General features: G+C 37.3%; 1 protein-coding gene across 1 annotated transcript in view; it reads left to right on the top strand.

Moving 5' to 3' along the window:
* The window catches only part of LOC104526684 (phosphatidylinositol 4-phosphate 3-kinase C2 domain-containing subunit gamma), a gene marked incomplete at both ends in the record, with an annotated part of 96493 nt that overhangs the window by 57995 nt on the left and 23643 nt on the right, over positions 1-14855 (top strand). Inside the window, 1 exon segment of the mRNA XM_010170218.1 lies at positions 1-51. This exon segment is cut by the window's left edge and continues 8 nt beyond it. Coding sequence (XP_010168520.1) covers positions 1-51 — 51 coding nt within the window.

The following is a 14855-nucleotide window of genomic DNA, read 5'->3' as shown; positions in this document are numbered from 1 at the left end:
CCTGCTGAATCGTTCTCTTCAGAGCATCCAAGTAGCCCATCAGCTTTACTGGTATGATCATTTCCCATTTCTACCATAGTCGTTTTCTATTACAGTGAACTTTATCCATGACTCTATTGGTGACAGACTCTCTTTTCCTTTAAAATCAACAGGAAACCTTTTTTTTTTTTCTTTTTTTGGTCCTTCTTTATTCTCCTTTCAGTACTGGCTATGGGTAAATTGTATAAAAGACCTAGTTATGTCTGCCTTCATCCTGATCCTGGTGGGAGGGAGAAGGGAGGTTCTGTTCACTTAAGTAAGATACCATTTGTATTTTTCGGCATTTTCTGGTTTGAGCCAAAAATTGCCTTCCTCAAAATTTGCAAGCTCCAAGCAGCATTGGCTTAGTTATAAAGGATCCTATTTTTGTGATTTCTCTGACTTTTCCTGAAGTTGTCAGACTTCTCATGTGGGTCACGGTGTATCTCTCACCCCTTTGCATATCAGTCTGACTTGGGATGTTAGAGTTTCCAATAGTTCCTTTTTGTGATTATGGAGATGTACCTGTCCTGACAGTCACTGCAATTTGCCATCTACCTCTATAATATATATAATATAATATAAGGACCTCTGTAATTTTATTATTGCATGCGATGGTTATTGTGTTTACAGTGCTGTTACTTCAAAGCTCTCTGAATAGGAATGTGGCTTTCTGCCATCAGAACAACTGCCCTGTGATCTGAAAATCAAACTCTTGTGGGGTTTTTGTTGTTTTGTTTTGGTTTGGTTTTTTTCATGTTTAGTAATGACGGATGAACTGAGCTTTCATTTACAGTTCAACTGATTCAGACCCTTAAAGCAAAAGCTTTCCTCCCTTCAAAAGAAAGACAACGGCTTGAAACATAATCTTTTGGTTGATGAAGTGTGAAGTCAGAAAGAGCATAGATCATACTTTCATACCTGCATGATCCCTGGAAGTGTTAGCGGGGATAGAACAGAATTATGAATGTGTTTGTTTCACTGAAATGAGTAGGATAACAACAACGTGCCTAATGAGCGTATCTGTCAAATAAAGAGGAACCACATTTAGCGAGCCATTTTTCTGACAGTGCCTGAAATATGCCTGAGACTATTTCTGCTATCTTGAATTAAACTTAGTCATACTGGATATAAAATGTCCAGCCTAGAGTTATTAAATGTGCCCAGAGAGTTGGTAGGTTTCCTATGCAACTGGAAATTATTTCTGGTGTTCAGTGAACAGTGGGAACATCATCGGTTTGCCCGTGTTTTCTGTAACTCTTCTTCTCAGAAGAAAAATTACTAAGTATCTGCAGTCTTCTTCCTCTTTACTTTGCTGTGTAAACCCCCATTTTTTCCCAAATTTTGCTCAAACTGTCTAATATTATAATCTTGGGTAATATATAGCAGATTTTCCATCCTGAATAATAGATAGCCTTATCTGGCACAGTAGAATTTGATGTGGCAAAATATATTTATTTTATATATAGCTTAATATATAGCATAACTATACATACCTATATCAGATGGAAGATTTCTCAATGTTCACTGTATTCTCTGCCTTGCAGCTGGTAGTAGGGCTGTCCATGTCATCCAACCATACATTATTTTTCAAGCACGTTTTCTCCCGGTATGCATTAGCAACTATTTGTGTCTATATGTTTAGCGAACGAAGCAACTGCAAACATCTAGTAGTTTCATTCAATTTAATAGAAGGAGCTGGGGTGCATCTTTTCTTTAGACTTTTTGTTCAAATGTCTCAGTCTAAACTGAGAACTTGAATATGGCACACATCTCTGAAAATTTGCTTCTCATATTCATTGCCCTATTCACTTTTTTCCCTTTGGTTGCTCTGCTCCAACATGTTCGTCATTAGTGAACTATTTTCTACCTAACATTTTAGTTTATGTAATTATTTATATTCCTGTTCCAGTGTTTTAAAAGGCAGTTTCCAAAGTCTTAAATGCTATTTACAAAATTTAACAGCCATAGTTTTTATTAATAAAGCCTTAATTAATTAATAAAGGCTTTCCTTTACTTCACAAATTGAATTTCAGTCTTTATAATGGAAAACAGAAGTTTTCTTCCACTTATCTCTAAAGAGACTTTAAAAAGAAGCTCAATGATTTAATAATGTGAGGAACACACGTGTGCATGTACACTTATGTAACTTCTTTGAAGAAATGCAATTAGGTAACATTTTATTGTCATAACTGTTGCTTCATTACCAAATTAGCAATCAAGAAGCAAGGACTGGAAAAAACAAACTTCAGTAACAAGATTATATTTCTTTTAAATTATAATGAATGACATTAGCATTCCACTATTAAATAATACAACATTGTGCACAGTGTACCTGCCCAAAGTAAAACTTGGAAAAGACTCTAATGTGATTCAGAAAACTGGTGATGTGATTTCAGAACCACAGGGGGAAAGTCTGCTGATTTTAACTTCCATGTTTTACAACACTGTTGTAAATCTAGAAACTAGTTACCAGAACTGGTGGTGACTGTCAATACTGACTTATTTTAATTACAAATATAATTTTATAATAGTATCTCAGTTATTTAAAATTGACTCAGTTTTCTACACGCCAGAGATAAGCAGTTACCCCACAATAATGTACCAGCTCATCACCTTTTTAATATTAATGGTGGATAGTAAATTGTTAGCTCCTTTCCATCAAGCAGTGATAACTTTGAAGATTTTTATTTAAAAATTATGGGACAGTAATTGGCAAAGGTGGACAGAACAGATAGAATATTCATTCTTGGGACATATCTTTAGCTTTGTAAGTCAGGATAACTTCAGTCTGTTCTTTGCTTATATCTGCTGCAGATTTGTCCTATTAATTCAGCTATTAGAATGAAAAGGTAATTGATCTTACACCTTGTGTGTGTTTGTTTTTTTTTCTTAATATGTGTGACTTTTCCCCTCTCTAAATTCTTAAGGAATTTGGGCCATCTGCATCCAGCAGTGTTTCAGCTCCTCGTTGGTACTTTTGAATGCACTTCTCTTCCCAAGGAGACTAAAAATTGCCCATGCATCCTGTGCCAGCACAGGACTCATGTACCACTTAAAACCCATTTTAGTTTTATTTCAAGAATGCTTAATGTCTATGAGGCATGGGGGAAAGTTTTACCATGCCCCTCTATCTTCTGGAAATTCACTCTGATTCTAACCTTTTCCCATCAGGGTTCCTGGGAGGGGAGAAGGCTGGAAAAAGTTTTCCCATTCCCTGGAGCTACGGTGAGAAGTTATTAAACTGGTTCTAGTAAAGCAGACGAGTTCCTTGAGGGGAAAGAAACCTGCTTGAGCCCCTTTGGGCCCTTCTGCATGCTGAAAGTCTCTGTTTATCTCCTTGCTACTTGTGTTTCATACTGAGGGGTTTTTTTGGTCAGGTTTTGTGCTGGAGGTTTAAGCCACCCTTCTGTCTCTGCCAGCCTGCCAATTGATTTCCCACTTGCTTGAGCTTTTTTGGCTTTTCTCTGCTTTCATAGGTGGCAGCTGCAGCGTACAATTGAAACGTGTGGCTGGGGCAGCAGGTGGCCAGGAGTATGTTTCAAAGATGGTTGCTTTCCACAGGAGGATTGAATAGTGAGGAGAAGTGTAGTGTCCTCTAAGAGCTGTGGCAGCTGCTTGAAGGTGCTGCTAAGAAACAGGTTTCATTGTTGTGGAAGAGTACAAGTGTTTGTAAATTTTGGTGGAGCATGAGATATCTGGTGTGCTTAGGTCAAGAAAAGAAAAAGTTAAGTGAAATCCTTGGAGAAGGCAAAATGTCCTTTTGTAGCTTGTCTTCCAACTTATCTTGAGTTTTAAGTCTGTAAAACTTTACAGAACTGTTCCAGCTTATGACATTTCTTTACATTTTGACTGACAACCAAGAGAAAAAGGAGTAGTGTTATATCTTTTCCAGTTGACATCTTGTAGATAAGTAAGAATGTGGGATTATGGTTTAGGAGTGGACAGGTATGGTTGGACTTGATGATCTCAGAGGTCTTTTCCAACCAGGAGATTCTATGATTTATGATTGTAAAAAGGAACTCTTGGTGAAATCCAGCACACTGAAAACAATGTGAATTAGACTATTGATTTCAAGACTGGAACATAATTTCATTTTTATTTCCTTTTCTATATAAATAGAATTGCAATAATCAAAAAGAGCATTTAAAATTTTAATAAACACAGTTAAATTCTCTAGTATTGGGAGGTTTGTCCCTCAACACTGTGTTTTCCAATGTCGTTACCACTTAGTTTGATTCAGCACTCCAGCACTGGAGCAATAGATTATTGCTTCACGTTTTCTGAAAGGAAATATATTTCTCACTGTCAGAACTGGTTTACATTAACCATAATTTACTTGAAGACTTCAAAAGAAGGAATAAATCAAGCAGATACTCATCTGTCCAACATTCTTAATTATCTGAACATTAAACAGGCAGCCATCCTCCAGCTCTTTCTCTTCCCACATTATGGTGTCCTTCTCCCACAGTCAGAAGTTGTCAAGTCTGCTGATTATTAATGAACTACCTAAATAGCCGTGTAGAGCAGGCTGAAAAGCCCAACCCATTAAAATGACATTAATGTAAATACAAAAGACATCTATTTTGTTTTGTGTTAATTTGGTCCTCCTTACTGATCAGAATCAGAAGATCACTTAATTATATAAGTATAAACATCTGAATAGCCACTCTCAGTATATGTTTGATCAGTTGTTTTGCTACTCTGCGTTAGGATTTGGGTTCAAGTCTGGAGTTGCTCGGTCTTACAACCTTCTAATGTAACGTGTCATTCAACCGAGTGATGATTATAAATTTCATCTGAATTCGGAGTACTTTTGTGATCATCATTGTGTTTTGGATGGCAGAGAACTTCAACCGTAGAGTGGATTCACATGGACTTACCTCTGAACTTGGAATTCTACTTATAAAATGCCAGTAATTTGGTGACCTTTTTTTCCTCTAGTTACTTAAGTGTATAGTAAATAAAACCATTAGACCATTATTTTTACGAGATAATGGTCCAACCATCTACTGTGCTAAATGTTTCATTATTAACCATGTGGGACTTGGATTATTGCCTTGGAAAATAGACAGATAATGATTTTGTTTCCTCATTTACAGACTTTCAATTTTCTCAGACTCTAGTTTTAAAAAAGATGGTGTCAAGTGAACCAAAGAGATTTTGTTGTGAAGAAGCACAAATAAGTAACATAACTGTTGTCTTTGACCTTCAGTATTTATAGAGTAGGCAAATGGTACATTTAAATCAACAAAACCATGCCTTGCATTTTAAGTCAACATATTTTAGTTTTTAAGGAAAAAAAAAATGTTATTTTAGACTCACTTTCTTCTGGCTGTAAAGAAAAAGATGAGTGAGCTGGCCGTGACCACAGCTGGAATTGATTAAAGGAAGTAGTATATTGCAGCTTCGGGTTGTCAATGCCAGCTAATGTCAATGTCTAGCTACCCTGGGTCTGTCAGTGCTGTTCAATAAAAGAAGACCAGGGAGCAAGACCAAGTGGTAGACCTCTAGTCATAATTTGTAACTGCTGCCTTCCTTTCTGGCCCTGTTTTGCACTGTTTTCTCTAAGACAGCACTGAAGCACAGTTCAGGAATACTTCACTCCAGGAACAACCCCTAAAAGGCAAGATGGGCAAAAGTGCCCCAGCTTTGACACACTCTGTCCTGCAACACTGCTCAACCCATACTTAGAGGCTTGTGAGAACTATCTGAGTCTGGTGACACTGACCTTCAGTCTCTTAATCTCTCCACCATTTATGGTCTGTAACAGAACCATCAGAGTGTTTCTGAAGCTATGGACTCAAAACACCTACACACGAAATCTTATGACCACAAGATGTAGCACTTGGAGCACCAGCGAGTCCCAAAACCCAGTGGTGGGTGGTGAAGATGCAGTCTGTGCATTGCAGAGGGAACTCACCCTACTCCAGCTGTGCTGTTTGGCTCCAGGTCCAGGAAGTGCTCGATGTGTCTCTTATAAATTGACCTACACCCTACAACACAGACTGGTATTGACTGAGATGACCTGGTTTACATCCTGGAAATGATAGTTTCAGGCAAATCTATGGGCAGATTGACAGGTGTTCTACTCTTTAGTAGAAATATTTATAAAGTTGCTGTATATACTGTGCCATGTGCAAAGGAGAGAAGTCTGAATCCATACCTCCCTGCAGTTTATGAGACTCCGTTGTTTTTAATGGACTTTTAATCAAGTGGTTATTCCCTGTAACTAAGGCTGTGACATGTTTTGCTAAAACTAGGCTCATTTATTTATAGACTTTTGCATATAACATCTCTTTGCCAAAGGTAGCGCAGATGCTATGATTTTCCATTATGAATTGAAATATTCTGACTAAAGTAATTTTTTTTAACTTTTAAATTTCCAACTAAAAGGAAATAGAAAATAAGTTCCAAAGAATTAGAAACCAAATTGCAAACAACAACTGGGAAAGGTTAACAAAGAACCTGAACGTGGCTCTTTGACATTTTAAATATGAAGAGGGAGTTAGTTTTCCTACTCTGTTAAAAAACACCACTTTTAAAGAAAGACATCCATTTAAAAATTTGTAAAGCAATCAAAGCTATGCCTTTTTCTAATTCAGTGAATATGATATAATCTGGTGAATCCTTGACAAAGGGCATAAATAACATAGTTGTGCATGTGTCTCTTTTTAATTATTTTAATGATTCTTAGTAGAATGAATGTGTCCTTGAACATTTAGAAATCTAGGAATGGTATGTGTTTTTTCCAAATTCAGTACAATCATGAAAAGGAAGAGGTAAGGCATCCCTGTGATCATATATCAAGGTGAGAATGGAGTGAAACATGATCGTTCACGTCATTGATTGTGTTTGTGCAGGCAGGTCTTCAGCTGCAGCTAAATAAGTTACAGAATGCAGAGATAACTCTGTGTGTGTGTGTGTGTGTGTGTGTCCTTTGGAACAGAGGAAATTCCATGCCAAAAATCATATTTGAGGAGGATTAACATTGTCAAATGCAACATGAAAAAGTCTGCAAATGCCGAAGTTAACAGCACGTGTTACTGTAATGAAAAAATATGGCACTATGTGTGTACAAGTGAACCTACTTAGAGTTGAAAAGATAAACTAAAGAAGGTGAAAGATTTCTGAAAATTTAAAAAAAAAAACAAAAACAAAAAAGCAACTGACCTTAATTCTTTTAGCTTTCATGATATATGAAGTATCATTAAGGAAAATGTTTTTCAGCACATTGCTTTTCAAAACGCTTCTTGTCTGATTTATTTTTGGTTTGACTCCTTTTACATTTAAAAATGTTGAAGTTGATGAATCTGGTTTTTCGGTTATGCTGGAAAACTTCCTGCTAGCTTCAAGTTGTATCTATCATAACCCCTCCAATAATGTACCTGAATATGAAAGGTGGATTTTTTAGATATACTCTGTGGAAGGGATTGAACACACCGTTTTGGTGGTCTGTGACTGTGTCTCTGATGCTGGAATGTGATGGACTATAATGACCTGCTTGTGGAGTTGAACATGACTGAGGAAGCGGAGCGGGTGTAGCTGAGGAAGGGATTCAGAGCAGGGCTCTGTGCAGATGTCACGCTAGGCTTACATCTGTGCCTTTCATCTTTTTTCCATTAAGAATGTTTTATTGTTGCTTCCTTCAAAAACCAAAGAGAGAGCCAAAATCTTTCCTGATGGATACCTCACATAATCTTTGCTTGTCTCAAAGGAGCATTTGGGGATGTAAACCAGAGTAGTAATAAATCAGGAAAGCTTTTGACAAAGCATTCATCTAGTTCTGTCACTTCAAATGGATAATTTTCACTCATGAATTTGATGGATGTGGAGGAGTTGTTTTGGTTTTTTATCCTGTGAAAGAGGGTTGGAAAAAGATGACTGTAAGTAATCCATGAAGCTATGTCTTTACACTGAACTTTGCTTTAGATATTCATTGAGCTAGGCCAATATATGAAGAGTGACCAACTTTAATAATCTGAAATGTCCAAATCATGAGTAATAACAGTAGCTGCAATTTAAAGCTGATGGAAACTTCCCAGATCAGAGTGTAATGATTTTGGAGAGTGAAATCCTCAGTCAGAAAGCGAACAGTGAGGAGAATCTCCTGTGATTCTCAGCTGCGCAGCTGGTGCCGTGTTTCACTGGTGCTGTGTTGCCATCCTGCAGGTATTGAGGTGTCCTCCAGCAGCTCCTGCTCTGCCGCAGCATCCTTCTGCCACTTTATCCTGATTGCTGAGGTGAAATGTTAGGAGAGGATGCCTCACTTTAAATTTGTCAGCTATAATATGTAAAAAGTTTATTTTCTTTGTGTTTCATGCTTACATTTTCACTTTTTACCTTTTGTGAATGTGTGGAAACTGTTTCATTATGGTCTCCTTTGCATGAACCTTTTTTCTGAAAATGGCAATTATGGTATGCAAAATGAATCCACAGATGTTTCAAAATTGCATCATATTATGTAAAACATTTTATAAGTCTTGCTCTGTTTTAGGTCTTTTTCCAGTTTAGCAAGCTTTGTCTTTTTAACTATAGCTATTTGAACCCAATTTGGCAAAATTTGTCTTGAGCTACCCCAGAGAGTTGTTTTCAATCCATTTTCCTTTGAATGTGTGTTCTTACCCCATGACTTGAAGGAATGTAGTGCAGGCTCTGAGTTTCCTCGATTGATCTGTTGGGAATCCTCATTTATAGTTATCATGCAGTTGATCACAGCCTTGTCTGACAGGTGTGAGTTTAGTAAATCATTCCTATTTCTGAACACTTTCAGTGACATCTTTAGAGAAAAACATGATTAGACAGAGGCTTCAAGTGGGTACAGGGTATTCATAGAATGGTTTGAGTTGGAAGGGACCTTAAAGGTCATCTAGCTCCAACCCCTCTGCCGTGAGCAGGGACACCTTCCACTAGACCAGGTTGCTCAAAGCCTCATCCAACCTGGGTGGTGGATTCAGTGTAAGGTATTATTGATCATCTTAACATTACTGTCAGTTGTATGTTTCTGTGGTTAATATTTCTAGGCTTAATCATCATTTTTCCACCAGAATGAAAACTGGGCCTTGGACCTTTGTCTAAATGACTGAAACATTAGAAAAAGTAGAATCATGAATTAGACTTTCCATCAGTACATGATTTAATAGAAAATTTGTGTCTAACAGATTTTTCCGAGAAACTAAGTCCCTCATGTAAAACCAAATATAACTATTAACAGGTTTAAAAAAAAAAAAAAAACAAACAAACAAACAAAAAAAAAAAACCCTAAAACCCAACCTATAATAAAAGGCAATATTTCTAGGGAGGAGAGGGGCAAGGATGATAAAAGATCTTCCAAGATCAACAGTGCAAAATTATGATAATTCAGTATTTTTAGGTATTTGCAGATGATGAGTGTTTCAGGATTAAATTCGTAAACTCCTTGCTGTTTGGAAATACTTCCTTAAGCATTAATTGCTTTCTGAATGCTCACGCATACTAAATAGTATATTACTCTGTAATCATAATGTTGTCATTTGGACAGGGACCAAATTAAAAATAAGCTGAGAGAGGAAAGAACGAACTGTCATATGAGTTGTCTTTGTGTGGCTTTTTTGCTTGAACAACACTGCTAACACGTTGTAATAACCTCCTCTTAAGCAAGAGAATTATGCAACAGACCATGGCTCACATAATCTCATTATTTTTTTTGGCTAAGAACCGATTTGCTTAAAACTGATGTATGTAAATAACAGAAAATGACCAGTAAATCTAAAGGAATTAAGGTTACTTCCAACTCTAAAACCTGTAAAACTCTACCCAATAGTTTGTACATCCAGTAGACATCTCAGTCCAAAGACAGCCAGCCAGATTGTTCTTTAGCTTCCACTGTGGTGTCTATCAAATACAGAATACTGTCTGGTAAAGTTCTTGACATTATTTCATTGTTTCAGAAAGAAAATCAGGTTACAAGAATTGACTTCTGTGTCTGAAAGGCCATTTTTTTTCCTATATAAAGATATTCAGAGATATGTTATCACAATATTATATCGATAGTTGTAGTTCTGCTGAAATAACTCTGTGGTGGAATAATTACTGTAAAGTATCTAGTAAGGAATTTTTCACTGAGTATTTTTAAAAATTTTCATCACAATCAAAGCTTTTCACAGACACATTGAGCTCAGATACAAACATTCAGATGGTATCTGAAGTGACAAAGTTGAAAAAAAAAGTCTTAATAGTTAGGCTAGTCATTGGAGATGTGAAGGTAGAGATCAGCACACTGAGCTATTTTGAATGATTTATCTTCCCCTCCCCGCACCTGTATTGTTGAAAAATACCCCAGTCATTCTAAAGCAAGTCACCAGCATTTTTTCAGCTTATCCTAGAGGAGATGCAACACATATTTTAAGACAGTCCCTAATACAAAAGTTGTTATATCAGGTACATTTCCTTCTCTTGGTGTTCATCTGAATTGCTTAATCTTAAAGCATTGACAGGATGTCTTCCTTCTTAGCTTGAAAACAGACTGTCTTTTAAACATAATAATTTATGAAATAACATTGATAATCTCACCTGTGCCGTATGTTACCTGGCTGCTGTTCACTGATGGCTGTTACTTGAGGGAGAACACATGGAAAAATAAAGGTGTTATTAAGTGGAGGGTGAGGTTTAAGATGACATAAATTGCTGGCAGCACATATGTGGGAAATTATTTGATTGTAAATTTGATCAAAGCTTCAGTGCAGGAGTAGTTATTGTTTTTCATCTATCTATCTTTCTTTCAAAGAACTAATACAAATTACCTCCACTGAAGATTTTAAAAGGTGAATACAAATTTGGTTTTATTCATACTTTGTTTCTACTCAATTTAGGATTTTAGTAGACAGAAGCAAAGTAAGATGCTGGGTGTTGGTCTCTTCAGTAAAATAATTAGAGGACTGAAATTCCGAGGTGTGGTTGAGCCATGTGAGTAGAGTGCCAGGGAGCATTTGCAGCTCTAGAGTGGTGCAGGTTCTGTTGTGAGGACAAACAGACATGGAAATAACACCACCACCTTTTTTTAGTATTATTAACATTATTAATGATAATAAGAACTGTAGAGGTGATCAGTTTTAAGATGTTTTAGGAGATGGCTTTTAGAAATTGCCTGACCTGAACTAGAAGAAGGATTTCTCTACTGCTGACTGTTCTTGTTTCCCTTATAAGGATCTAGATAAACCATAGTGATGAGCAAGTAAATGAACTGTCTTGTTAGTATAACTAAGAATAGTAAAGTCCTTATTAAAAGGAGAGAAAGAGCTGAAATAGGTATATAATAATATAACATAGTAACAGAAGTTTAATGGTCACTTGAGTAAAGAAAGAATGGCACATATGTAAGTAGGTGATCTTTTCAAATCAGCACCATCCCTCTCTCTCAAACTGAGATTTCCTTTCTCATCTCATTTAATAAGTGGCTTGGAGAGTTCAAATCCTTAAACATAAAGGGTGACTCTACATATTTCAGTGTAAACAGCAAAGCAGCCCTCAACATCTCTCTCAATAAGATCCTGCTTTATGCTTCTTACTCTTCATTTTTTCAAGCTTGTGTAGCAGAGTTTATATCCAAGTAGATTTAAAAACAAAACAAAAGACTTTTTTTCCCTTACGGAAGCACTCAGTTTTCATGTTCAGCTTCCCCCAGCAATTGTTCAGTTTTTCATCCAGTGAAAATAAAATAACTGTTCCCCCAAAGCCTGCTTACGCTCCAATCCCAGCCCAGCGCTGTCTCACATGTATGCAGTGGTGTTGTTATATTTACAGATATACGTACACTGGTGCACATGCTCTCCTGCATGCAGCCTTTGTAATCTGCTCTCATCTATGGTGTTTCATGTTTGGAAACTGAAAGCTTTCTTCAAGATTCACTCAGAAATGGGTAAAGGATGTAATGTGAAAAGCAGCGTGCTTCTGGCAGTTGAAAGGGTTGGAACTAGGAGTTCCCTCCACTCGGCTCTGCCAAAATTTCTGTCTCTCCTGCTTCAAGATCCCAGTTCCTCTCCCAGGCTCAGACGTCTGAGCAGTTTTCACTAGTTCGAGAAAGGAGGGAATAGCCACAGCATTCCCAGTATCTGCACAGAAGTGTGGAACTGTGTTTGAAGTGATGCTAAAGAGGCTTTAAGCAGGCTAGGGGGTAAAGAGCAGTCGCTGAGGGAACTGAGAAGGATTTTTTTTTGCAAAGCAAAATACCTTTATAGGAGGAAAGATGCAGAAAGGCAAGAGGAGAGCAAAGTAGTACAGTAAGTAATACAGTTCTGCTCTGTTCTTTGAGAAATTAGAGTTAATTTTTCTTAGTTGTGAAGTTTAGGTCCAAGTGAAGACCTCCTGACAGAACTGGGAGAACTAGAACTGCTTCCACAGAAGTGTTATTCCCAAGCATAACCTGTGCTGTTGCTCTCCCCTCTCTATATAGTGTAATTTTGATTTTATTGCTTATTTTGATTTTATTGCCTGTATGTTCCTCCGGAGACCTTTGTGCATAGACATGTAACCTTCTATTACAGTCTACATTATTGATTCCAGAAAACAAACAGCCATCAACTTCCCTTTCAGAGGAGCCACTGGAGACTCAGACTTAACCCTAAAATTAATCTACCTCACAGAAATCTTGATGTATTTGCTGTTCCTGTGGCAGCTGGGCCACAGCTAGAACTGCTTGTCAGAAATTGCCTTTTAGTTGCAGCAGAATTTACAGGACTGAAGACAGACCAGAGTGATGTTCACAACATAGAAATGCAGTTCTCTGCCTGCTGATTCATGTTACTATTTCCAAAAAGTTATGCTAGTCAACAGAATTTAAAGTCTTCTTAAGGTGTACCACCATATCCTCGAAGACGTTCTTGTTAATAGGTGGTATCTTTTGAAACCACCTCATGTTCTGGGGACTCATCATCATGGGGTCACTTTGCACTTCTGTTCCTTCCTCTGTCTCTGGAGCTCTCCCAACCTGCTACTGAGGCCAAGCCCTCTGAACACCCTGATCCAATATCAGAGCCTAGCTCTGCTTTGAACCGGAAAAAGGCCAGAGGACCTCTTGATGTCAACTGTTACCGTGTTTCTGTAAGTTACAAATTAATTCTGTAACTGCATTGGCTTATTCACTGATTCGGTTTCCATGGTCCTTCAGTTCTCCAACTGTCAGGGTGGTCTTTAGATAATGTCTTGCAGAAAGGGTGCTCTCATTTTAGGAAGGATTGAGAATGATAAGTTTCCTAAACAGGCAACTTGCTAAATAGGTGTCATCTGTTGGATGCAGACTTCCATCAGTAGCTTTCTGTAGTGTTCCACACAGGCCACGTTACAGCTGAAAGAGCATAATGGTGAAACCACAGGATAGCATCCCAGACAGACAAGAATGGTCAGATGTTCACCCCCAAGAAATTCCATTTGCCATCAGCAATGACAGTGTTGGGCCACTGCAAACACTCCATTGCACAGATGTTAGTACTGTCTTTCACCCAGAAGTGTAATGAAGTATATTCCTGTATTCACTATATTTCCACCTACCTCTTGTTAGTTCCTTAGTATATAAATATTAACATTCAATTGTAGCCATTGAGGGATTTTATTTTTTATGTTAGAATAAGAGCGAATGGCATAGCACTAGGGATGTCCACTTTCTTCTGTAGTATCTGGAGAAACCAAGCCTGAAGGCAAGCTGAACAAAACCAAAATTCATTAGTAAAAAACCCTAGAGGGACTAAATTCAACACTGCTTAAATGAAGAGTTGTTTCCTATACTTTCATTCATTTGTTTCAAAAATATAATAGAGAGAGAAATTACCTGATTGTTGCATTCTGCCTGTATCACCAGTCACATTCTTGGGTATAAAAGTTCTGCAACTAGGCATAATATGTAAAATTTGATTATATTATTTGAAAAATAGCTGTATAAAAAGCTGTAAGTGACAGCAAGTGCTCTTTGGAATAAGAAACCAGTAGCTTTCAATTAGTGCTAAATGAGAAATTATGTTATGTCAGTTGATATTAAATGGATATAAATGTCTGGATTAGCACAAATTATCTGATGTCTGGAAAAAAAAATAAATTACTGAATTGATATTAATCGGGCTCATTAGCTTTAGTGTGGCAGCTGCCATCTTGCCTAATGCAGAAGAGATTGAATCAGGATTTCCAGAGCCAAATCCATGAGCGTGGATTAATTTAAAGGATAGTCTCTTATCGTGAGTGCTGTAACTTACACGTTTTTAACTGAGGGAGGACCTTGTTTGTACATCAGGAAGAGAAGTGGGGTTCTGTTTGGGAAATAGAGCATTGTTATCTGTAATAATTATCCTGTGAGCATTGGGCACAGAGGAGGTCAAACTGTAAACAAGATTTCAACGCTTCTTAGGGCTTGGCATAACGACAGCTGATGAAACTCTGCTTACCTAGCTCAGCTAATTTCTTTGACCTGTAGCATTTCCTTTGTTGAGTCTGGTATTAGAAGTCAGTATTTATTCTTCTCCTTAACCTTCTCCACAATGTCATGCTATTGTGTGTGATGATTTCTATCAGGAGAAGCATTTTTATTAATTAAGCTTTTCTAATAGGCACCGCTTAGCCAGTTTTTGAGTGACTTGCAAAACCCACAGATCTCATGTATGTGTTTTTGTTGATAGGGCAGTTTGTTGAAAGGAATTTAAGCAGCCATCGTGGCAAATATTCTTGCAATTGTCAGTACTTTGTGCTATGTGTCACTTGGAAGTGCATTGTTTGGTCATGGTATGAAAATGGAAAGTCACTTAACAACCCATTTTATATCATTTTTTTGCATCAGTTTAAAGCTGACACACACAGTCTTTAGCTGTTGCCTTGCT

This window comes from Antrostomus carolinensis, unplaced genomic scaffold (assembly GCF_000700745.2).
Source record: "Antrostomus carolinensis isolate BGI_N321 unplaced genomic scaffold, ASM70074v2 scaffold5366, whole genome shotgun sequence".
In the NCBI taxonomy this organism is placed as follows: Eukaryota; Metazoa; Chordata; class Aves; order Caprimulgiformes; family Caprimulgidae; genus Antrostomus; species Antrostomus carolinensis.
This window is presented reverse-complemented; position numbering and strand designations above follow the sequence as displayed.